This window comes from Vulpes lagopus, chromosome 24, assembly GCF_018345385.1.
Source record: "Vulpes lagopus strain Blue_001 chromosome 24, ASM1834538v1, whole genome shotgun sequence".
NCBI lineage: Eukaryota > Metazoa > Chordata > Mammalia > Carnivora > Canidae > Vulpes > Vulpes lagopus.
Genome location: NC_054847.1, coordinates 56,115,934 through 56,139,855, shown reverse-complemented (window position 1 = coordinate 56,139,855; position 23,922 = coordinate 56,115,934). Strand labels below are relative to the sequence as shown.

Sequence of the window (23,922 nt, the reverse complement as noted above, 5' to 3'; positions counted from 1 at the left end):
TAGTTTCCCAAAAGTCTACAGACTCAGGAAAAAATTACCCCTGTCCCATCAGACATGGAGAAATGTTATCTTAAAAGGATCATTGATTCTTAAATGCTCACAGAGGGATAAAAAATATTCAATAGTAATCATCAATAACACTGCAGGAATTACAGTTTCATAAATTAATGATTACATTTTGTGTGATTTTCATTGGTTTCACATGACAGTCCATAAATAAGGATCATCTGATAACTATTCTAAAGTTTAAAAAGACTGGTTTTCTTTCATTAATTTAAAAATTAAGAAAGTACCCTTACCTCTTTATAAAAAAACTTTCATAGCACGTGTGTGGTACTCAATAATATTCTAAATAATATTCCATTTTAAAGGGTCACAATTAAGACAACAGATTTTGGTAAAAGGTTATCTTCCTACCAAGCAGCTTGCCAGACTCACCGTTAACACGTGAGCAGTCTCTGTAGAGCCTGCTGGATTCTGTGGTCCGCCCATGTGCATCTTGCTGATGTGAGTGTTCAGGCTACCTAGACTTTTAAATACACAACTGCATTCTGTACAATTATACGTAGGGCCATTCTTGACCTTCAAAAACAAAAAAGAAAAATACAACTTTTTACCACTAACTATGAGATAAAAATATTTAAATTACAGCAAATTTTAACATACCATTCCATTAAAAATGACAGAAGTAACCTAACTATTTAACATTACTTTTTCTCTTCAATTGGATAGCTCTAAAATCAATGACCCAAGTCTTGAATCAACACTGCCAGTGTGAGATTAATCAAAACTTCACAGTCTTTTCTATCAATTAGAACAGGTTCAGAAGTAAGAGGACAGACTTTCCAATTATTGTAATTTGGTGAAAATAAGACAGCTGACTTATATTCTCAGTTTCTTCAGTGGTTACATACAGTGTAAAATAATAAGGTCTACGAAGGTGTAAACGGCACTGTAACTAAGCCTTTGGCCGTTCCTATATACATGTTGGGAAGGATGGCCACTGGCTCAAAGTTTTCATTACCAATCCCTATAGTCAACCTGTTACAGCTATGATAAGGCCAACAGTGGTCACCAGAGAGGAGAGAAATGCAGGGGGGCCTGCAGGCACACAGAAAGCACCCAGACTATTCCTTCACCCATTATTCAAGTTCAGCATTAGTTATCCTTATAATTATCAAGGCCAGCCTAAAAACTGACCGGCCTCTTCTATACATAGAAACTGTTCCACTTCTAGCACCTTGTTAAGAACCGAATTTAAGGTGTTAGTTTCATCACAGGACTAGATAACATTTACAAACCAGTCCTCAGAGGTCATTTCTGGAACATGGCCATCCGCCACCACAGGTCCAGGGGGTCTGAGGCCAGGTGCCAGGAGAGCCCCTACCCTTCTGAAGGGGTTTCCTGACCTCAGGGGCAGCAGCAAGCATTTCACAAGCCTGCTCGGAGGTGACGGTGAGGGTTCTCTGGGTGCCACACAAGGAAATAGTCACCTTGAAGCAATCGTCAGCACATAGAGGCAGCTCCCCAAGAATAATTGGTCTAAGCCACTTCTACTCTCCTGAGATCTAAAGGAAATCTCACTCCATATTATCACTGCCTCACTAATATTTATGTGTCCTTCCTCATGTATGTTGGTTTTGGATAATAAAACTTAGTTTGTAAAAGTAACTCATTGTATATGGAAGGTCAAATCTGCTTATAAACTATGTGAAGTATGTATGATCTTTTTATTTCAGTAATACTGAAGGCATTATTCCAGGGAAAACATTTAAAAATACACATTTGCTTTTAAAAAATGAGTCTTCATTCTGCAAAACAGTTACATAAAAGAAAATGATCCGTGATAAAAGTGTCTGTCACTTAGATGTTTATTTATATTCTACAATTAGACTATAAATAAAACACCAAATCATAACAGTAAGTAGGAGCAAAGAATAACCTGCTTACAAGACACACTTCCAGAGGCTTTATAAATCAGTATGATCTGCAGACACAAGAAATGGTGAACATGAGTGTCACTGAAATAGTTAACACAGAGAAAACCAGACCAGGGCTCTGGCTGGTAAAACATGGACAAGGCCACATGTGAGTCTAGCAATAATAATAGGAATAGGAAAAATACTTTGTTCCCTCAATTTATTTTTTCTCTTTCAATTTTTTACACTTGATAGTATCTGTGTTTCAAATTTGCTAAAGGGATGAAGTATGTTAACAATGAGATCAATGGATCATAACTAATAAAGGTATAATTAGTTTCACACATTTATTCATCAAAGCTATAACAGCGTCCATAAGACATGAAAAAATAATTTTATATTTCTGCAATATATAAGCCAAAACGTTTCCACATACAGATCTGTTTCTCTCTCTCTTTCTCTCTCTCTCTCTCTCTCTATATATATATATATATATATATATATATATGTATTTGCTTGCTTGTTTGTTTAAAACAAAGTCTGCTCTGTACAAATTCTAAATCTGCATTTTCAAAGTAGACAGTGATTTCTCAGGCTGACTCTTTCCCTCCAGAGCCATCCACTAAAACCTGTGAGGACCACACACACCCAAGTGTCATGTTTACCTCTGAGTGAACTCTCTGCACATGTGACTGCAGGTTCCCTTTTTGTGAAAAGGCAGCAGGACAAAAGGCACAGGCGTGGGGTTTTTCACCTGTATGTTTAATCATGTGAGTTTGCAGTGCCCCCTTCTGGTTAAAAGCTTTCCCACATTCAGTACATTTAAACGGCCTTTCACCTAGAGAGGGAAAAAAATGATCAAAATGTAATTCCACATTGTATGAGCATCTGATGAATTAAAAGAGAAATGCATTACCCCCAAACTCGAGACCCCAAACCTATCTGTCCAGACAGAACACCGCCTGTACTGTAGACTCGTACATCCCACTGTCTACTCAAAATCTCAAAGTTAGGACCAAGGCCACACAAAGGACAGAAAGGCCAACGTTACCATCCAGGTCTAGCTAGTGCTAAGGCACACGTCCCATCTTTCCCTTTGAGCCATATCCTGAATCACCCAAAAGCAAGTGTATTTCCTACCTGTGTGTATCCTAATGTGCCGAGTTAGCTGACTTGGCTTCTGAAATGTCTTTCCACAGTGTGGGCATGAATATGTGAATCCACTCCTGTCGATGTTCCGATTATAAGACCTTGTACTTGATACCCTAGGATAACACAGGGGGAAATATTCATGAAGTCATCTCTTCTGTATCGCAATTACAAGATTAAAACAATACCAGCGAGTGTGGCTGACCAGTGGTCAGAACATGCTTCAGTGAGAAATCACATTTAAGTGTGTCTCCACAAACACGCACAGTTGTTCTGTGTGTTCATTACCATAAAATTCATTTTACCTATCTGATGAAAAGATAAACTTAGTTTTGCTTTGTTTTCTTGGTGGGGAGAGGTCAGACCGTCCCTTCTGGACATAGCTCTACCTGCGGTGGTCAGACATACAGACATGTGTGGGTATGATCCCTGCACTGCTGAGTCTTGCTTCATTCTCCAGGCTCCTTCCTTACAACACCATCCACAGGCTGCTGATCCCAAAGTTCTCCCTCCAGCAACCCAGACACAGCCCTAGACAACTCCCTGTCCACCTGACATCTCTGCGCTCAGCTACCTGCGAGCTAGTATGAACTGAACAGGATTCTGCTCATCCACCTGCTGTGCTCCCAGGCAGGACACAGCAGCTCCCATCTGGGCAAAGTCAATCCTGAGGGGTCGCCCCAGATTCTTGCTCTCTCTCACCCCTGACTTCAAGTCCATCTCCAAAAGTTACTGGTTTCACTCAAAATACCTGCAAAGATGCTTAGGCCTCTCCACAGTCCAGTCATCAGACCACCATCTGAGAAGTGTCCTCTTTCCACATGAGGATTCACTGGTATCCTTGCCTCAATACCACACACACACACACACACACACACCCCACCCCCAGCAGCCATGCCACAGTTAAGTTGGGGAAGGCTTCCCACTACCTTTGGGATAAAATCCTCATTCCCAGGACGGCCTCGGAGGCCCTTAACCCCTGGGCCCCACCTCCTTCAAACCTCCACAGTGGCTCCCAAGCGCCAGCCTCCTTTCTGTTTTCAAATGCAGAGAAAACTCACCGCAGCTGAGTTGGGGCACTCCCGTCTGCTGCAATCCCCTTCTCAGGACTGGCAGTGCCCTCCTCACTTCAAACATCCTCCCCTCCTCAGCGTGGCCTGCCTAAAACAGTCCACTCGCCAACCTGCCCACCCTTCCAGCACTGCCCCACAGCAACCCAGTTTTATTTCCTTCTCCACACAAGCACTGTCTGAAACTATCTCACTGACTATCTCCCTAATAAATGAGCACTCCATGAGGATGAAGCTGACTGGCTGGCCCATCCCTACATCCCAGAAGAGCCAGAAGCCAATGTGGCCAAGGGCATGCTGGCTGCCTAGACATCATTCATCACCTCTCCAAAACCCTTGGAGATACATCAAAATTGCCTGAGTTAAAACTTCATCAAAATAAAAATCTAGTGTGATAGAGCACAGGCAGTCTGGTCTGGGAGTTTAAAAATCACTGAAGCAGTGACGTCTTTGATGGGCACAATTAGCCAACAACAGGCAAAGTGGGGGGCATAGGAAGGGTAAGGGAGCACTGGCCCTGTGGGGGCTGTGGTCCATGCTTCTAAAACACAGCGCCTAAGAGGATAAATAAATCCTACAGAGCCTTCACACACTTTTGTGGTGGTTGTAGTTGTTCTTTAAAAGCACACATAATTCCTAAACCTCAGAGCTTGGAATGGCGGCGAGCCAAACTGGTAAGAGCAGTTAAAGAAAACTGATACTGGCTTTTATAGTGTGTTGGCAAAATCAGCTCGAGTGTGACAACTGAGCATGGCCATCAGCTAACCAGAGCACAAGGGGCCAGAGGGTGCTTTGTATTTCATTTTGCTAAGAAAATGAAAATTCAATAAAAAGATGCAATTAGGAATAAACCAAATATGAAACCTTGAAAGACATGTTAAGTTTTACTAGAAATAAATGCATGTATGCATTTAAGTACAGTCATATTTGCTACTATTATGAGCTCTAAAACTAGGCAGTAAAAAAATAAAAAATAAAACCAGGCAGTTATTAGGGTTTAAATCCTTGACGCTTGAAATCTTTGAGCTGTAAAACCATGGGAAAGTAACTTATACTCTAGGGCTTCTCATTCACCAAGTGGGGACATTAAAGTATCCTGGTCTGGTAGGGCTGCTAGTCATGATTAAATAAAGTCTTACGGACATATATTAATATACACACCAAGCACCGTGTCAGGAACACGTAAGTTCTAAACAGGTAGTATAAATAAACTAATTCGTTCAAAAGGGTGCTGACCTGGCCTTTGCAGACCTACTTTATACACCTTGTCACTTTGCTATAAAAACGTTTTGCCAATACCTTGTTCTGCAACTTTTAACACTATAATACTAGCTAAAAATTTCTGCTCATGCAGCCTGATGCCTATTTAAAAATTTTTCAGCTTATCTTTCTTACCGGAGACATGACTACACGTTTTAGGATATCCTGACACCACGACAAGATTAGCATCTGTGTAGCCATTTCTAAAGTAGACAGTATTTTTAACTAAACCCAGCAAACTACACCAATCTTTAATATATCGTATAGATTTCTTTTTTTCTACCAAGCCCAAGCAAAGGCTCATACCTAATTTTGTAATGAGTCTTCATGTGCTCCTTCAGCTGTGAGGATGTCTCAAACTCCTTCCTACAGGCCTTGCAGGTGTGAACCCGGTTCCCGGCCAGCTCCTGGCGGTGCTCTTCCATGTGTATGGCCAACTGGCTCTGCAGAGTGAACTCATCCCCACACTCAGAGCAGATGAGATTCTGAAAAAGCAAAGGCCTTCCGTGAGTAGAGTAAATGTTTCAAGACCATGACTTCTTAAAACAACTGGTACTGGAAATGATCAATACACACACTACTCTTTCCTCTAGAACAAACACTATTTTCACTCTCAAAAAATGTGTCAATCTGTCCAAATATGAATATATAAAAATCATCTCCATTGGAAGAAAAAGACAGGCATGGAAACAGGTGAGAGAACAATGCCATTTCTGAGCACAGTGAGCTCTCTAACTGGCTGCTGCGCACCTGCCATTTCATACATCTGTGCTGTGCAAATGTTAGAGAAGCAGAATGACTTCACCACCACAGAAGGGTCAGGAACAGAATTCAAATGAAGATTACAGTTTAATAGACTCCCTTAAAACAAAATGACAGCCGATAAATTTTTAAACGGAAACACTTATCATTGTTTCAATCTGTTTTACAGGCAGCCTCTCACAGAGAACTCTGGGACTCTGTCCAGACACGGCTTGCTCGGCACTGGAAACAGGTGTATATGAACAGCGCCGTGAAAGAAGTGTAAAATACACCAGGTATTTCAAACACTTCTGCAAAAAGCAATAAAACAGCTCAATAACATTTAATATGAATAATATTTTGGATGTATTTTCAAAATAAGACATAGTAAAATAAAATTTATTTAATCTGTTGTATTTGGGTTTTTACTTTTTTAGTATGGCTACTATAAATTTTAAATGACCCCTCTGTCAATTGGGCAACATGGGCCCATATGTTCTAGAGTTGGGTGGTTCCCCACCAGCTATAGCATTTGGGTGTTAACCACCCTACGTCTGTGACACGGGGATGCCAGTAGCATCTGCCCTCACAGGGTTATTAGGAAGTTAAACAAGATGATCCATGCAGGATGCGCAACAGAGAGCATGGCACAGAGGGAGAATTCAGGGACTCTCCTCAATAGGAACTGCTGCCTGACCACAAAGTGTGATTAGCAGATTCATTCAGAGTCCAGCACACAATTTTTTAAAAGATCCTCAAAATAAAGTGTCCAAACACGGAGAAAAAATGAGTGTAATCTGTCAATGAGCATAAACTGTTATTTCCAAATAACAAAACAAAAACAAAAACGGGTAAAAATCAATTTTATTTTAATATATTTTAATTTGAAAATATATCAAAATCTTCACATAGTAAAAGTTATTGAGCTATTGTTCCATCAGACTTTCTTTTCATTCCCGTACACAATAGTCCAGTCAGTGTGAGTATGCCCCACGAAAATGACTATTTCATCAATACCAAGAGCATCCCTGGCAGAAAAAGACTAGCTGAATGGAGTATGTTGAGCGATTCAATAAAGACTTCCACTTAAGTAACTTGTTAGTATTATTATATAATTTAAGGAAATAATGAACTACTAAATTGTCAGCATCTTGATGATAAAATTCTTTTTGGGAAGCTGTCAAAAAGAAAAAAAAAATACCTAACATAATCTGGTGCATCCTTTTAAAAAAAAAAATTAAAAATCACTCCCAAATGTGTAGGGCAAAACTGTCATTTCCACCAAGGACCCCCATAACTGGTGCCCCATCCTGTAACTGGGAAGTAAAATGTAGCTCCCCTGCCCTGGCCCGTCCTCACCCCACTCATCTACTGCTCTGGCTCAGACTCATCCTCTCCTCCTTACTTTTTTGCCAAGTGATAGGATTGGTCTATTTCAGAAGCTACCTACACTTGTCAGGATTCTGAATGAAAGCCCTGTTCACGCCACTTCCGTCGTGGGCAGGAGCCCTGGGGCTGCAGGCAAAGTGCAGCACAGAACAGCGCCGTGAAAGAAGTGTCTTCGGCGTCTCCACTTCACACCTCGAAAGCCCGGGGCACCAGGACAGCCTTCCCCCCTGCCCCCCGCCCGCCGGCAACTGCGAGAAAACCCCAGCAAGGAGCCCACACCCCTGCTACCTCGAGGACTGAGGACCAAGGGCCACTAAGGGACATGCCGTGTCTAGCATCCTCCACGTTCAGAGCTACCGTCATTCCTCAAGCCTACAGTGACCACTTTCTCCCCTAGAAACAGACCCTTCTGGGTAATTCGTCATGGACGAGTGGCAAGCACAGCATTCTGATCAGCCTCCACCCTGCTGAAGATCTAGTTTTTACAGGTCAGAGTACAAAACATGAAACATACTTGCTGCCCTGAGCCCCCCACCCCAGGGCCACGGCCTGATCCTTCCCTGCAGCCCCATCTCCTGGACCTTCACTCACACCCTCTAGATGCCAGCACTGGCTCCCTGCCCTGGGCTTCCTTGGGGACCTCTGGGTTCCCCATCCCACTGCCAAGCCCTTCAACTGAGGTCTTTATAGTCACTGCATCTTTCACTCTAATTTCCCTTTTTTCTCTATTTGTTTTTTCATTTGTTTCAAAAAAACTCACAAGGCAATTTTAGGATGACTGCTTTAAAATCCTTGCCCAATAATTCTGGCATTGGGGTCTTTTCCTGTTAGAGCTGGAACTATCGTAGCTCTTGGTCTGCTGAGTGATTCTCAACCATATCCTGGACATTCTGGGTGTTATACTGTGAGGCTCTAGGTCCTGTTTTAGCAACCAGTCACTCTGCCTGGATGCAGCATGGGACAACGTCAGGGATGGAGGTCACCCTGCAGCGCCCCACTGACCCCAGGGTTGGAAAGCACAGCATGGACTAGGCCATCTGGCACCACCTGGTTAATGTCACTGCTGCCAGGGGCAGTGAGGCTCAACTCCACCCTGACCCACTGACACTCAGAGAATCAGGACCCTGCCTGCTGCTGCCGGGCAAAGTAGGAGAGGTCAACTTCCAGCACGGATGGCTCTGCTAACACCAATGGGTGGGGGACCTGGGTGTCACCCTTATGCCAGGAGAAGGATGCAAAATTAGCCCCCTCCCTAATCCCAGGCAGTCATAGGATCAGAAGGCCATCTGTTTCTGAGGAACAAGGGACACCATGGGCTGGAAGAGGATCACTTGCAGCTTTGTAGTTGGGGATTGGTGGGAGCATCGTCAAAAAGATTTAGTCGGTAAACCACCCTCTTGCCAGTTTTGGCAAAGGGGAACCAAGTTTTCTTGAAGCGTTTTGTCTGTGACTACTGGCAGAAGGCTAGAGGCTTGTCCAGCAACCCATCCAGGTGTGTGGGAGGGAGAAATGCCCCAGAATTCACTGCCACGCTGCTGCCCGGCCCCAAAGCCCGAGTGACCTATCTCCTTCCCACTCCTTCAGGGTTATATCCTCACTACACAGTGGCGGGGGGGGGGGGGGGGGGGGGGCGGACAGATAAGGCTCCTTCATGTTAGCTGGACTCTTACAGGCTATTGACTTCTTCCTGTCCTAACATATCAGATACACTTCAAGTCACTGAGGAATATAAACACACCAAACAGAAAAAGGTGGCCAAAGATGTATGATTTTTAACATCTGTGGGCAAGATTGATAACACTGTTCCAGTATCTTACAGGGTGACACTTCCTCACTGAGCATATGGCATCCAGCCACAAGCTGGACTTCCCAGCCTAAGTGCTCCAGCCCCCTGCATGCCCCTTTCACCCCCTATCCTCGAGCCATGGGAGGTGACCTAGGAGGGGCAGGCGGAGTCCGGACATCTCAGAGGGCACAGGAGCCCCCTGGCTCTGCACTGCACAAGGCTGGCCAGGCGACAAGAGGGCCACTGTGAGCCTGGACCCCACCACAACCAGGTACGGGAAGAGCGCCCTCGTTTTCATGCGCACGGCCAACACACCCACGACCAACACACCCACGACCAACACACCCACACCTGAACCAAGCCCAGCCGAGCCTTGTCTCCTGTGCCCCTCAAGAAGCCCCAGTCACAAGCCCCTGCCTGGCCCAGGATGCCCATGTCGGTTACGGAGGATCCCGCCCCAGCTTCCAACAGCCCCCTCCGCCCTTCTACACTGCTCCACCGTTGCTGCAGGCCCTGCCGGAGCCCCTGCAACTACTCGCCCCTCCGCCACGATCATTCACCGCAGAGACGCATGATCTGTCCTGCTCCAAGAGAATCAAGAGACAGGACAGCAACAGTACTAGGAAGTAAAATCTAATCCTCCTCCCAGGAAGTACGTGTTTCTCAAAGACCTTTTTAGGGAAAAAACCAGCAGTGAGAGACAATGAGACGCTGACCTCCTCACAAGCAGGGCAGCGAAAGGCACAGACAGCTGAGGTCTCAGTGGTGACACCGAGGGTCAGGTGAGGCCAGCTGCCCACACATGTGGCTTCCAGGACAGGACGTCAGAGCACAGCTTAAATTGACAACAAACTGACAGCAGCAAAGAGTTAAAGAGTAGATCATCCTCAGAGGGGCAGGTGGTGAGCCCCACCTGGAGGAACAATGTGGGAAAGAACATGGGCAAAGGGTGTGCAAGAGAAAGTACATCGCAGGGAAGATTCTGAAACTAATGTCCAAGAAACTAAACACCTGGAAATGATAAGTTAGTGACTCCCATTCCCCATCCCAGAGAAAGTCATAGTCGATCTTAGAAGACAGCCCTGAAGAAGAGGTGCCATGAGGCACATGGGTGGCCACGAGGGGACATCAGGGAACGGCTGTGCCCTGGGTGCCACAGCCGTCTTCACCCACCCCGGGTGACCCTGTTGGCTGTCCCAGCCCAGACTGATTCAACACTGTCAACATGTTCACTTTTCCCCTGTAACAATCTAAACGTTTAATTCAGTCAAAATAAAAGTACCAGATGATTTTTAACTAGGCGAAATTCTAAAGTTCACATTAATGGTAAACCAGAAAAGGAAAACAGGAACCCTTCGAACATTTGTTTATCATTACAGAGAAACAGAGCAAAGACAAAGATGACACAAGGTGGAGGTCCCCAGGAAGCCCCGGGAGGACAGGGCAGAGGGTACAGGGGCGGCAGTTCTTCTGATGCTCCTTGTTTGTGCCATTTTGACTTGTAATAGGAAGTGACTATCCACATATTCAAAACTGAAGCCCCCCTCCCTGCCCACCCGGCCCCAGCCCCTACCGGCTGTGTGGTCACACTGACTGGACCTGAGGAAGGGTAGTCAGGAAGAAAAGGGAAAGGGTGTGCCTAAAACAGGAAGCCCTGAATTGACTTCAATCCTAGAGGATTTTTAGTAGGCTTCCTTACGGGGCGGGGGGGGGGGGGGGGGGGGGGGGCGGGGGGGCTGAGCCAGGCTACTGTAAAACTATTTCAGAGGTAATTACAGGATAAAGCAAAAGAGGGAGTGAGTGTGCCACTGCTGGGGCCCAGGTCCCCAAAGCCCCCATGATGGAGGATGGGACACAGGACACAGGAACCTGAGCTGGTGGGAGGCAAAGCAGTCCTGTAAGGAGTGAGTGGAGGTGGAGGGATTGGTGTGAACTCCCGAGCTGTGAGATGTGTGCGTGCTGCACCATACGTGGACCTGTGCTAGGAGATGCAGTGGGGTTTTAAAAAATAATAATTTTAGATTTGGGAAGAATCTGTAACCAAGTTACAAGAACCAGAATCATAAATGAATAGCTTGCCTGCTGTAGCTTTGTTCGTAAAGACAGAGGCTGAAAACCATCGTGTGTCTGCCAGGAGAGACTTGCTGATTGTGACGTATGTGTGCACAATGTAATGCCATGTGCTGTTCACAAGACAGCTCCACAATGCACAGAGGTGTCACAGAGCAAAGGAGCAGGAAACTGAAGACAACAGGCACAGAACGGATGGCTTGTACTCTCGAGGCTGCAGAGGACATCTGTCTGTGCCCAAAATGCCTGGCTAAGGGCACAGAAGCTGCTTCCAGAACTAGAAATCATGTTCCACGCCCTCCTCTACTCTGATTTCTTACTGGGTACATGCACAACTTGGGCCAGAATCCTTTAGTATACCCTTCAACACAGGCACTTTCTGCTTTCCAAAAAAGACAAAAGCAAAAACAAAAAAAACAATGAGTTGAAACAAGGCAGACCTACACTCTGCAGAAGGTGAAAAGCAGCACAGGCTTTCTAGAACATAATGTGGCATTCTATAAAGAACTTGAAAAAATGGTATTAATTCAGTAAATCCAACCATAGGAATCCATCCTAATGAAATAATTAAAGATGTATACAAAGATGTACTATGTATAATATTTTCAAAGTGTAAGTAATTTAAATGTTAAATAACAAAAGAAATGATTGCATATCATTATGCTACATCCAGATGCAGAACACAAATAATGTAATTTAAGATGCTGACATGGAGAAACACTCATAATGTAGTAAGTGAAAATGGGGAAAGATATATTTACAAATATATTAAGGAAAAACAATAGGTTATAAAACAGTAGCATAAATATTTTTAAATTAAACTATTCTTAAATACATAAACTATTATGGAAAGCACATAGAGAAAAAAAAAAAAAAAAGCTGAAAGACTCTGTGTTCACTCTCTCCAAATGCTGTGATTCTCATTTCTTCTAATAATGTTATTACTCTTGTTAATCTTTAGTTTCTCATTTTTTCCAAAATAAACACATATTATTTATACAATTTGCTTTTAAAAAGATAAAAAATAAATTAGTTTATATTAAAAAGTAAAGACATATATGAAAAGAAGAGACAAACGTATAAAGTATGAATTCCATTTTTATATATGCAATTTAAATACTGTATTTGTTTTCCTGTCTCAGGAGGAAAGTATACCAGATAGTTTTCTGTAACCATCCCTCAACAGTAGAATTAAAGGTGACTTTTATTTTCTCCTTTTTACTTTTTGCATTTTCCTAATCCTACACAATAATAATCAGGGATGGGGGGATTAATGTTTTTAAAGCAACAGTCATTTGTACCTCCAATCAGGCCCACACCCCTCGAAGCAATGGGAAGCCCCCGGTTCACACATCAGCAACGCACCCCATTCACCTCAATGCACTCCCAAGACACCTGTGGCCCTTTCAAGATTGTTCACTTTGGTGTATAAACTGCTTTGAGTCACCATGAATGTCTTCTCTTCTCTCAAATTCCCACAGGTTGGGGGATCCAGAAGCTGAGCGAGGAGATACTACTGTCTCCAAAAACAGAACGTTTACTTTGACCACTGAGGAATCCTGCATGGGCATAGCTGGATCTTCTGAATATGCTACACATTGAAGCATCTGCCCTAAGGAGCTGATGTGGCCAGAAAAAAAAAAAGTTTTGTCAGTGAACTAGAGAATTAGGCAAGGCACACTGAATGATTAACTCCTGGAAATCTATAGGAAAGGCTTTTTTAAACTAGTTGATACCTAAAATCCCCCTGACCAAGGATTAGATGCATTTTAAAAATCCATCAACAAAGTATAGGCCAAAATAATTACCTCTTCCTTTTCATGTAGCATAATATGCGCTTTGAGACTAGCCACTCTGGAGAATTTCTTGTTACACACAGGACAGGTAGGATCTTCCCCATTGTGGGTGCATTTATGAAGTGTCAGGTTGAATTCAACATTAAATGTTTGGGGGCACTGGTCACATCGATGTGGCTATTTGGAGAGAAAAGTCAAGAAGCCACTGAAACACAATCTTTCCACAATAAATGCCATTCAAATATTAACAAGTACCATAATCTAAAGACAATCTAAGGAACTGCTGGAGTCTCTTCTGAACCTAAAGTCAATAAATCCAAAATGGACACGGCAAAGCTCCTCACAGAATTTCTCGAAGGATTGACTATAAGGACAAAACATCTGTACAAAAAATATCCTGAACGAGAAACTCTGCATATAAACGTATCAGGATATAGTCTCCATGGAAATAAACATGAAAAACTTCAGCTCACCAGGGTGAATTTTTCCCTTCTTTTCTGACTAACCCCACTGCTCTACATAGAATCACTCCCAGTAAAGTCTGTACTCATAAAAACTTCTACTAGATTTTAAGAGTGTTGCTTAACACAGTCTAAAATTTTCCCCAAATGAAAGGTATTCTCCTTAGTTATAGAAAGATAAAGTAACCACTGGTATTTCTCTCTGAATATCAATATACCAACAAGCCAGTATTTTCACATTTTCAACTTAGGAGGGTAAAACAAGTTATCAGTACTGGTGATGTTATATATTATCCTACGTTATATAAATATTCACGCTGAAAGCAAAACCAGTTGGTGGTATCCTGTTCCCTAAAGAAGAGGTCCCTGGCATTCTCCTGACCATTTCAAACAGCTCACTGGCATCCATTCTCCTAACCTCGGGAAACTCAATGATTATTTTTTAATGGTAGTTTAACTGCTACTTTCTATCTACCAGGCAGATCATTCCATTAAGACACTAACACTTTTAACCTCACCCACACAAGGACTCAAATCTCTAAGAGAGTGTTACTCTCTGCTGAAATGAGATCTGACATTTCTGGAATACCATTTTAAAAGGCACAACCCCTTCAAGATAACACTCCTTGCTGGAGAAAAAAACACATCGAGATATACCAATTCTGCATTCAGTCACACAAAAACCAAACTACTGAAAGTCCTGTTTTGAGGCAATTCCTTTGTCCACTGATACAGAGCTACAACACATAGATTGACTAGACAAGCTCTACTTGATCTCATTAACCAATATAAGGGTCAGGAATATGCCTACAACTGAACACAAAACATCCAGAGACGTGTTCATGTCAGATAAAATGCCCCACAATTTATGGATCTAAATTACAAGAAAAAATTTTATTTGACATGCTGATGTTTTACAATACCTCCAGTTTCAACGCTCACATTTCTGACATCCCTCTTGAGAATACATACCTTGTCATTTCGCTCGTGATCCCTCATGTGGCGTTGAAACTGGGACTCTTTTGGAAAAGATAGCAGACAGATTTCACACTTATGGAAGTTTGGAACTTGATAGGCATAATTAGTGTTCTCCGCATTCAATGTTAAAACTCCATCTATAAAATTGCATAAGTATAGACAATAAATACCAGTTGTTATTCTCATCACATAAATAAAACTAAATTATTTGGTTATTGTTTAGAAACCAAATTATGTCAGAGATTTATAAGAGAATTTAGAAGAAATTAATGATATCTTGAATTTTTCGAATGGACATTTTTAAGTCAGAAAAAATGTTGGGATGACTGGGGCACAGGACAACAGAATTCTACGCACCCGCTAGTAACTGATCTTTAGAAATGTGAAACTAAACTCCTGAGGTTGAGATTCATGCAAAGACACGCAAAAGCCACGACGTCTCTTAGCCTTGCCTTCATGCTTACTATGGTTTCAAAGTCACTGGAAATCACAGAGGCATTTCGCCTTTGTCACTCTTGAGAGTCCATCAGTAACCCACACACTGTTCAACACTGTTCATCTTAAGTCGCTCAGCAAACAAAACTCAAGTAGAAGCATAAATGCTAATTCACTAGTTCAATCTACCTCTGAAAACTGCTGGAGTGCGAGATTAAGTCAAAGAAGAAAAACTTCTATTCTCCCACATGGTTAGGGTTTAGGAAGACCTTTGTCTACAGTGCTTTGGACAATCCTTAGGCTTCACAATGCACTTCTATAGACCCACGCAGGTCAATGGCTATAAACATAAAAGTATTTTCAAATAAAAATATGTAATAATCACAAAAACTTGTCAAGCATCTCAGAAAATAAAAATGTCCTAAACCTCTACTGTTCTTTAAAATAATAAATTCCAAGTCTTATAATTTAGGCACAAATATATAACACACATTAATGATACAAAGACCAGAAGTAATACGTCACGTACAATTCTTTGTATCAATTTGACTCAAAAATTACTGAAATGTAGAAATTTGGAAGTAAAGTAGGGTTGACTTTAAGCCTCGAGGAAGCTCCAGAAAGCCTATATCTCAACTGTCCATGTGGTAAACATGGGCATTCCAAATTCTCAATGGACCTTAAATCCCTCCTTGGAGAAAACAGCCTGCAGTTCCAGCTTTGGCCAGAAGTCCCCCAGTCCCGACAGTGGCCAAAACAGAGCAATTCTCCAGATGGGAGGTGGCAGAGACCAAGAAGGTGGAGTAGAGAGCCATGGAGAAGGCTGGCGACACCTTCAAGAATTCTTACAGCAGATCCTTGAGTAAACCAATTCCAGTTTCAAGAAACACTAATATAATTCAATAGAACAGCTTCATCCAGAAACAGAATGGGTCTACCACAGAAAAGATACACGTAATTTTATTCTACTTATTCTTCACTATACCCACATTCTATTCAAAGACCATGTATTCAAAACTTCTACATTAAATTAGCAACAAAATGTTTTATGCTCTCCAGGCCCAAATACAATAATTGTTGGGACCACATCAATTGATATATTATCCCCTTTGGGAAAGTTTGTATTATAGGAAGAAATAGTTTAGAGATTGAGAATGTTCAAGTAAAATATCTGTTGAAAACTGTGTTTTAAAAGCTCAGTAACGGGGGGATCCCTGGGTGGCTCAGCGGTTTGACGCCTGCCTTCAGCCCAGGGCATGATCCTGGAGTCCCGGGATCGAGTCCCGCATTGGGCTCCCTGCATGGAGCCTGCTTCTCCCTCTGCCTGTTCTCTGCCCCTCTCTCTCTCTCTCTCTCTCTCTCTCTGTTTCTCATGAATAATTTTTTTTAAAAAATTAATTTTAAAAAAAAAAAGCTCAGTAGTGTTTCTACCTAATGGCCAAATATAGTCATGAGAGCGCTCCTCACTGAAAAGCAAAATTAAAAGGCTATTTCAGGATGTAGAATGAAACAATGTTCACAGCCTCTACCTGAAACTGCTTAAATGTTACCCATAATGAGAAAGGATGTAATTAATTACAAATGATAGATAAAATGATAAGAGATCAGAAACTACACATTTAAAACCAAAACTGACATTGTTTTGCCTAGGAATTAAGATTTTTCCAAAATAGATTTTTATCTCAAGAAGCAAGACTTCCCTCTTTAACAGAGCTCAAAACATAATAAAATCATGTTTTCACTAAGCCCCTTCCCCCAGTGATAATACAGTATTAATTTGGTTCAAAAACAAACTTAAAACAACCCTAATTCAAATTAAAGCACAATAAAAGGGGAAAACATGCTTTAGTTTCCACGCTGAGTGTAATTTTAAAATCGACAGCATCTCCAGACTTTTACTTTGCTTTGGGGGAACATACTTGTAAACCTGCCCTTTCTCTACACTGGGAAAGCACAAGCCTTTGTCCCAGGGCTCCCAGGGTGAGGCACGCTCTCTCATGCACACTTTGCTTTCTGTCTAGATGGTGTCTGAGGCCTTAAGATAACCCCCTTCGCCTATCATCTCTCTTCAAGCTCATTTAACTTTCCCCAGCGCATGCATTTTTCAGAAAGAGGTAGACGAAATTGATGTATCCTTAGAACACACTTCAGGAGATCCACAAGCCCTGTGAAAACTTCATGCAAATACCCCATGTCCATGTATTCTCCCATTGTTGGGGAAGGGTTGCAGCTCCGCAGCCACAGAGACCACCAAACTTTTTAAGGGGCTAGGGATCCAGGTAAAGTATGACCAAATCAATGGCAGCCTCTTAATGGTCAACCCTCCTGAGGACAACTGCATTTTTTAGGGGCAGCTGGAGGAACGTCCCATGAGATTTTGGCAACACATATTCCTAAAGTCTCCCAAATCAGAACAGCTATTCTCTAGCCCCCCAACCCCCCACACACATCATAAACATTGAGCTATATGCATTCAACAGTGCTCAAATCTAAGAGTTCATCCAGGTCAGGAGTTTTCACAAGTAGGTCTTTTGGCCCACCCCCTGCCCCCTACCCCCTTCCCCCAGAGGCAGGGGATGGATCACCCTGAGATTTCAAGACCACAGGGAGACTCAGTAGGCTGATTCCAGCTGGTTTACCTGGATAGTCACCTCACACACACACACACACACACACACACACACACAGGCGTCACCACATTCTCTTCAACTGCTCATCCTTCATGATACCAAGAACTCAAATTCACTATCAAACGTAAACACAAAGTGATTGCACAAAGATCAGAAATTGTTTGAGCAGCTTTGTTTTCCTTGAAAGAATGTGAAGATGAGCTTCAAAATCAATTTAACTCTTTACATAAAGATTCTCAATAGTACATAATTATAGCTATTTACCAACCAGCCCCAAAATCATCTCAGATTTGTGCAGATTAAATAAGCCTATCTCAGAGTTGTACAGATTAAAGAAGATAATGCTTCCTGTCCCTACTAGAACAAGAACCCACCCATGATTTAGGAACGTGGCCATCTCTCTAATGCTCATCCGCCCGATGCCCCAGCTGGCCCTCTGCCACAGCTGTAGTCAGGCCTGGTCTGTAATGGGGACTAGACAAGCTACCCTACAAATTGCTCTTCCCACACCAGACAGAGCAAATCAGCCCCGTCAGCCAAATCTTAATGGCAAAGGTCTGTTCTTATCTCCCATCTAAAGAACTAAATTGATCTCTTCTTTGTTGTTTTATAAAGATTTTAAGTGATCTCTAACCCAGGGTGGGGCTCGAGCTCACAACTCCGAGATCCAGTCACCTGCTGCACTGACTGAGCCAGCGGGGTGCCCTGCTAAGTGACCTCTTATACAAAATGCCTCTCTATGATAGGACAGTTCAACAAAATCTATTGCATTTATAACATTTCAATGACTTTCCAATTTGCATCTCCTGACCTAAACCCTCAAGCACTAGGCACTGAAGATCTCATCTCTCCATAAATCCTGCTGAGGCATTTTTTATATTAAAATGAGACACACCAGTTCTGTTTCTAAACCAACTGAACTAACTGCCAAACTTTGCATCTATTTTTGTTTTGAATAAAAAGTTTCCAAAAAGTGGTTGACATCTCTACTGCTCTCAGCAGGCCCATCTTTTCTTCCAACATCTTGTCCCCGAGAACTAGGCTCTCCAACTATGGATGTGTTTTCTCTCACTTTTCCATCCTGACACCAGGATGCTTTCTGAGGCCACCAAAAGGCCCTTGGAGAGTATGACAGCTATCACCCCCACTTCCAGTAGGGTCCCACCTCAGCTACCATACCTCCTCCTTTTTGTTGTTGTTGTTATTATTTGTATTGGTCTCTAGTTTCTTCTCCTTTCTCCTGTTTTCTCCTGCTCCTCCCACACTGGTCAGCATCCAGGTCTGAGCACGCCAGGACTTTTCCAGGTAAAACTCTGCAGTGCGTGGGCCTGTGAACCCTTCCTACTGGGTCACTGTATCTCCAAAGCCTTGCACAAAACCTGGCACATCCTGAGTGCCTAGCAAACATTTGCTCAATAGTCAGAGATAAGATGAAAGCTAATGACTCTTTGGTCTCTACCCAGTTGTCTAAAGCTCCCAAGACCAGCATATCTAATTTCCACTTGTAGTCTGACTCATGCCCCGCACCTCAATTACCTTAGTATTCTTCCAGCTTATTATGCGTCCACTAACTATTCTTATTTTGTACATACATTCCTTAGCCATTTGCTTGTTCCTAGGAGCTAGCGGAAACGCACCGACATTATTTTCTCCATAGAATCTCTGTCAGAAAAGTGCATGCTCTCGAGTAAACAGCACCAGCCGTAAAGCACCTGCTTTCCTCTTCTTGGAACAAACATCTGTCCGCTCAAAAGCACCTGCACTGAGAGAGGTAGGTACTATGAGGGAAGACTCCTGCACTTTTTGAATTTCACCCATTATTTATCAACAGTATTTACTATTAAATAAATATTCATTTGGAAATGAAATGTACTCATATAAAAACATAATCCTAAAAGTATAGCTAATGAAAAAAGCAGTATGTTCTAGATGCTATCACTCCTTTAAAAAAGGAAGGGGGAGGTAAATATACCATGTATTTGCTTGTTTGTGCATAAAACATCCCTGCAAAACTACAGAAAAGAATAACAGCATTATGGGGCAGCCCCGGTGGTGCAGCAGTTTAGCGCCACCTGCAGCCCAGGGCATGATCCTGGAGACGCAGGATAGATTCCCACAACAGGCTCTCTGCATGGAGCCTGCTTCTCCCTCTGCCTGTGTGTGTCTCTGCCTCTCTCTCTCTCTCTCTCTCTCTCTGTGTGTGTGTGTGTGTGTGTGTGTGTGTGTCTATGAATAAATAAAAAATCTTTAAAAAAAAAAAAGAAAAAGAATAGCATTGGTTACCGGTAAGAAAAGGCAACTCTCGGAGATCCCTGGGTGGCTCAGGGGTTTAGTGCCTGCCTTTGGCCCAGGGCACGATCCTGGAGTCCCGGCATGGAGTCCCACGTCAGGCTCCTGGCATGGAGCCTGCTTCTCCCTCCTCCTGTGTCTCTGCCTCTCTCTCTCTCTCTCTCTCTCTCTCTCTCTATGTCTATCATAAATAATAAATAAATATATATTAAAAAAAAAAAAGAAAGAAAAAAGGCAACTCTCTGGGGGAGTAGGGCTCTGAAAGGGACTTTCATTTTTTAAAGTTCTGAGCCATTATAACATATTATACGCTCAAAAAGAATTAAATTAAAAAGTGAGAAATAAAATTTACTTGGGGGGAAAAGAGTTATACACTCCATACCCTTGTTGGATTAACTAAGGAAACTAAGACCCCAGAGAAACTTAGCCACTTGGTCAAAATCACACAATCAACCATGGCAGAATGGAGGGTAATTTTCAACTCATAATTCAAGACTCTCCTAAGCAGTCAGGCTTCTGTGTCTCTTAGGGTCATGATTTCTGACATGAGACCCCAACTTCAACCTTGTGCCTACTGTAAAACAGCAGATGTACCTGAATTTTATCAACAGTATTTTATGTTAACTGTAAGCCTGTTTATGCTCTTTCCGTATAAAAAATATTCAATTGAGAGTCAAGCCAAAGTACCCTGCTTGTCAAAACCATGGTAGTTTCCATGAGACAACTAGAGTCTGAAACGCTGGTACTGGTTTCTTGATAAATGGTAAGAAATATACCTGTGACACAGAGCTAAAGATAAATACCTGGTCAGAGACTCATTAAATGGTCCCTAACAGGGTCAGGCCACTCATGTTCCCACAGTAAAATTCACCTCTACCCAGGTGTGCTTTCAATGTGCCCATTTTGTCAGTATTTGTATTTGTGTGCAGTTTCCCTTTCACACCTTGGATTACCACACTGTCTCTATTTTTAAAAGGAATATCAATCCTCTTTCAAATATTTGCTTTTATTACCTGTACATCTTTATATCTAAAGACTTTAAACTCAGGTGGACGTATATTTAGACACCACACACATTATCCAAGTTTAACAAAACTACAGTGTGTTAAAATTATAACATAATAATACCTCCAGTATCTATAGCCTCCCCATCCAGCTAAAACAATTCTAGGCCCAGGGACTAAAATTAACAGAGTCTTTCTGAGAATGACCCAGAGGTGTACTGCTGAGAATAATGCATCCTTTGACAATACAAACGAATTTTCTATATGTGATAGAATAATTCCTTGCTGATTTGCTGCCATTACTCTGTTTCTCATCTCCACAAACATACAATTGACATTAGCACTTTAGCACAGCAACAACAATCAAGTAAAGCTAAAGGGTGCCACAGAAAATCATGGACAGCCTGGTCCAAGATTCTGTCCCAATTTCCAATGAAGCATGTATGCACAGTACACACAATTTTAATGCACATTATCTTAAAAAATGGGTATCTATAGATTAAAATATGGGTTACTGGTCACAGACTAGGGGGACAGTGATGAAAGTAGGACTGAGCGCCATAAGATTTAAGAACCTCAGTCCTGCCTGGTGGTTTGTAAGGTCTCCGCAAACCAAAGAATCTGTCACTCAGCTGGATTCCTCATCCAAAGATGAGGCCGTTTTCCATCCTGCAAACATACAGGGTTGTTGCAAAAATCCAAGGTATGAAAAATATGAAACAAAAAGTACTTTTTTAGAAAAGTAAAATGCCCACCTACTTGGAGGGCTAAAATTAAAAAGGCAGACAAAAACAAGGATTGATAAGGATCTGGAGCAACTGGAAATCTCGTCACCACTAGAAAAAATGAAAATCACTATAACCACTCAAAAACCATTTGGCAGCATCGACCAAAGTCAAACACACACAAACCCTGTAGTCCAGCAATTCCACTCCTACATAGATCCCCACAGAAATGTGTACATAGGTGCACCAAAAACACATGTTTAAAAACACAAAAGCATTATTTATAATAGCCAGCAAATAAAAACAAAGCAATTATTCTTCAAAAGCAAATGATGAATTATTCATCTAAAAGTGAAAAGAAGAACAATAAAGCTTCAAGATGAAAATATAGGAAAAGGGCTTCATGATCTTAAAATTGCCGAAGATTCCTTACACGGGTCCCAAAAGTACTAAACAAGAAAGGACTGATAAATAAGACAATATTAAGAACAGGAACTTCTTTCATGAAAAGATATCCTTCAAAGAGTGAACAAAAAAAAACTAGAAGAGCTCATATACAGTATGTATGAAGAACTCCTATACATCAATAACAAAAAGACAGAAGTCTTTGCCAAAGATATAGAGATGGCAAGGAAGCATACAAATATATGGCTTTACACTATATCTCATAAAGGAACTGCAATTCAAACAACGAAATACCACTACATGTCTATTAGAAGGACTAAAATTTAAAAAAAAAAAAAAACCTCAATAATACCAAATGCTGACAAGGATGTGGAGCAATAGGATCTCTCATTCATTGGCTCAGCCACTTTGGAAGAATCCGCCAACTTCTTGTAAAGCTAAACAGTCTCACCATAGCATTCAGCCCAGTGGTCATCAACATTTACCCAAATGAGGGCTGCCTGGGTGGCTCAGCGGTTGAGCATCTGCCTTTGCCTCAGGGAATGATCCTAGGGTCTGGGATTGAATCCCACATCGGGCTCCTTGTGGGGAACCTGCTTCTTGCTCTGCCTATGTCTCTACCTCTTTCTGTCTCTCATGAATAAATAAGTAAAATCTTAAAAAAAAAATTTACCCAAATGAACTGAAAACTAATATCCACACAAAAACCTGCACACAAATGTTTACAGCAAGTTATAATGGCCAAAATCTGGAAGCAACCGAGATATCCTTCAAAATATAAACAAACTCTGCTGCATCCAGACAATGGAATATTACTCAGCAATAAGAAGAAATGAGCCATCAAGCCATGAAGAAAGGAATCATAAATGCATATTGCTTAGACAGAGAAGGCAGTGTGCAAAGGCTACATATTGCATGATTCCAGCTATAGATACTAGAGAGAACAAGCAGAGCTGTGGAGACAGGAACCCCAATGTAAACTATGGACTCTATTAAGTAATAATGTATCAAAATTGGTTCATTAATTGTTACACATGTACCACACTAATACAAGATGTTAATAACAGGGGAAAGTCTGTGGGGAGAATAAGCAGTATGCAGGAACTAGGTACCATCTGCTCAACTGAATGTAAACCTAAAACTACTATAAAAAGTAAAGTCTATTAACTAAAAAAATAATAAAATATTCAACCCAGTAGCGGAAAATGGGAAAAGACCTATATGAGAGCCTCATGAAAGAGAACAGATGGCTAAGAAAGTCTATTAGCACAGAACTGCAAGTTAAAAACCCAAACACTATGCATACCAGAATAGCTAAAATAGTAAAAGGACAGAGCAAGTGCAACTCTCTCCAACACTGCTTGTAGGAGAGCAAACTAGTACAATCACTGGAAAACTGTTTGACAGTGTCTACCATGACCCAGAAATGCATAAAAGTGCATAGCAGCATGCATTTATAATAGCCCCCAACTGGAAACAACCCAAGTACCCAGAGTAGAAATGATAAATTGACAATGTGCTACATAACAGAATAATATACAACCTTGTAAATGAACCTATTTCTGCCAAATAATAAGAAGGATAATCTCATAAAAGCAAATACTGAATGAATGAAGCCAGAAACAAAAAGGCATATACTGTAAATTCAACTGAGTCTGCAAACAGGTAAAACTAACCTGTAGAGTCAGAAGAGGGCAGTGGAGCACAAAGAGGGAAGGCAGTTGTAACAGGGAAGAAACACCAGGAGCTTGTGAGGTCCTGCCAATGTTCTAGGTGCTGGTTACATATGGAGTTCATGAAGCTCTTTGCATTCTC

The 23,922-nt window shown here is 41.9% G+C and overlaps 1 protein-coding gene across 13 annotated transcripts in view; it reads right to left on the bottom strand.

The window, feature by feature from the left end:
- ZNF236 (zinc finger protein 236) overlaps positions 1-23,922 on the bottom strand; it is a 110,537-nt gene that overhangs the window by 80,758 nt on the left and 5,857 nt on the right. For 9 of the 13 annotated variants that reach the window (XM_041739519.1, XM_041739532.1, XM_041739518.1 and 6 more), the window contains 6 exons: positions 14,614-14,756; positions 13,193-13,357; positions 5,705-5,883; positions 3,060-3,184; positions 2,585-2,757; positions 439-582 (listed from right to left, as the gene is read on the bottom strand). In XM_041739519.1, the coding sequence (XP_041595453.1) occupies positions 439-582; positions 2,585-2,757; positions 3,060-3,184; positions 5,705-5,883; positions 13,193-13,357; positions 14,614-14,756 (929 nt within the window). Of the gene's footprint in view, positions 1-438; positions 583-2,584; positions 2,758-3,059; positions 3,185-5,704; positions 5,884-12,749; positions 13,005-13,192; positions 13,358-14,613; positions 14,757-15,243; positions 15,395-19,321; positions 19,447-23,922 lie in introns of those variants that run through there. The other 4 variants (XM_041739524.1, XM_041739523.1, XM_041739530.1 and 1 more) reach the window with 4 other exon arrangements.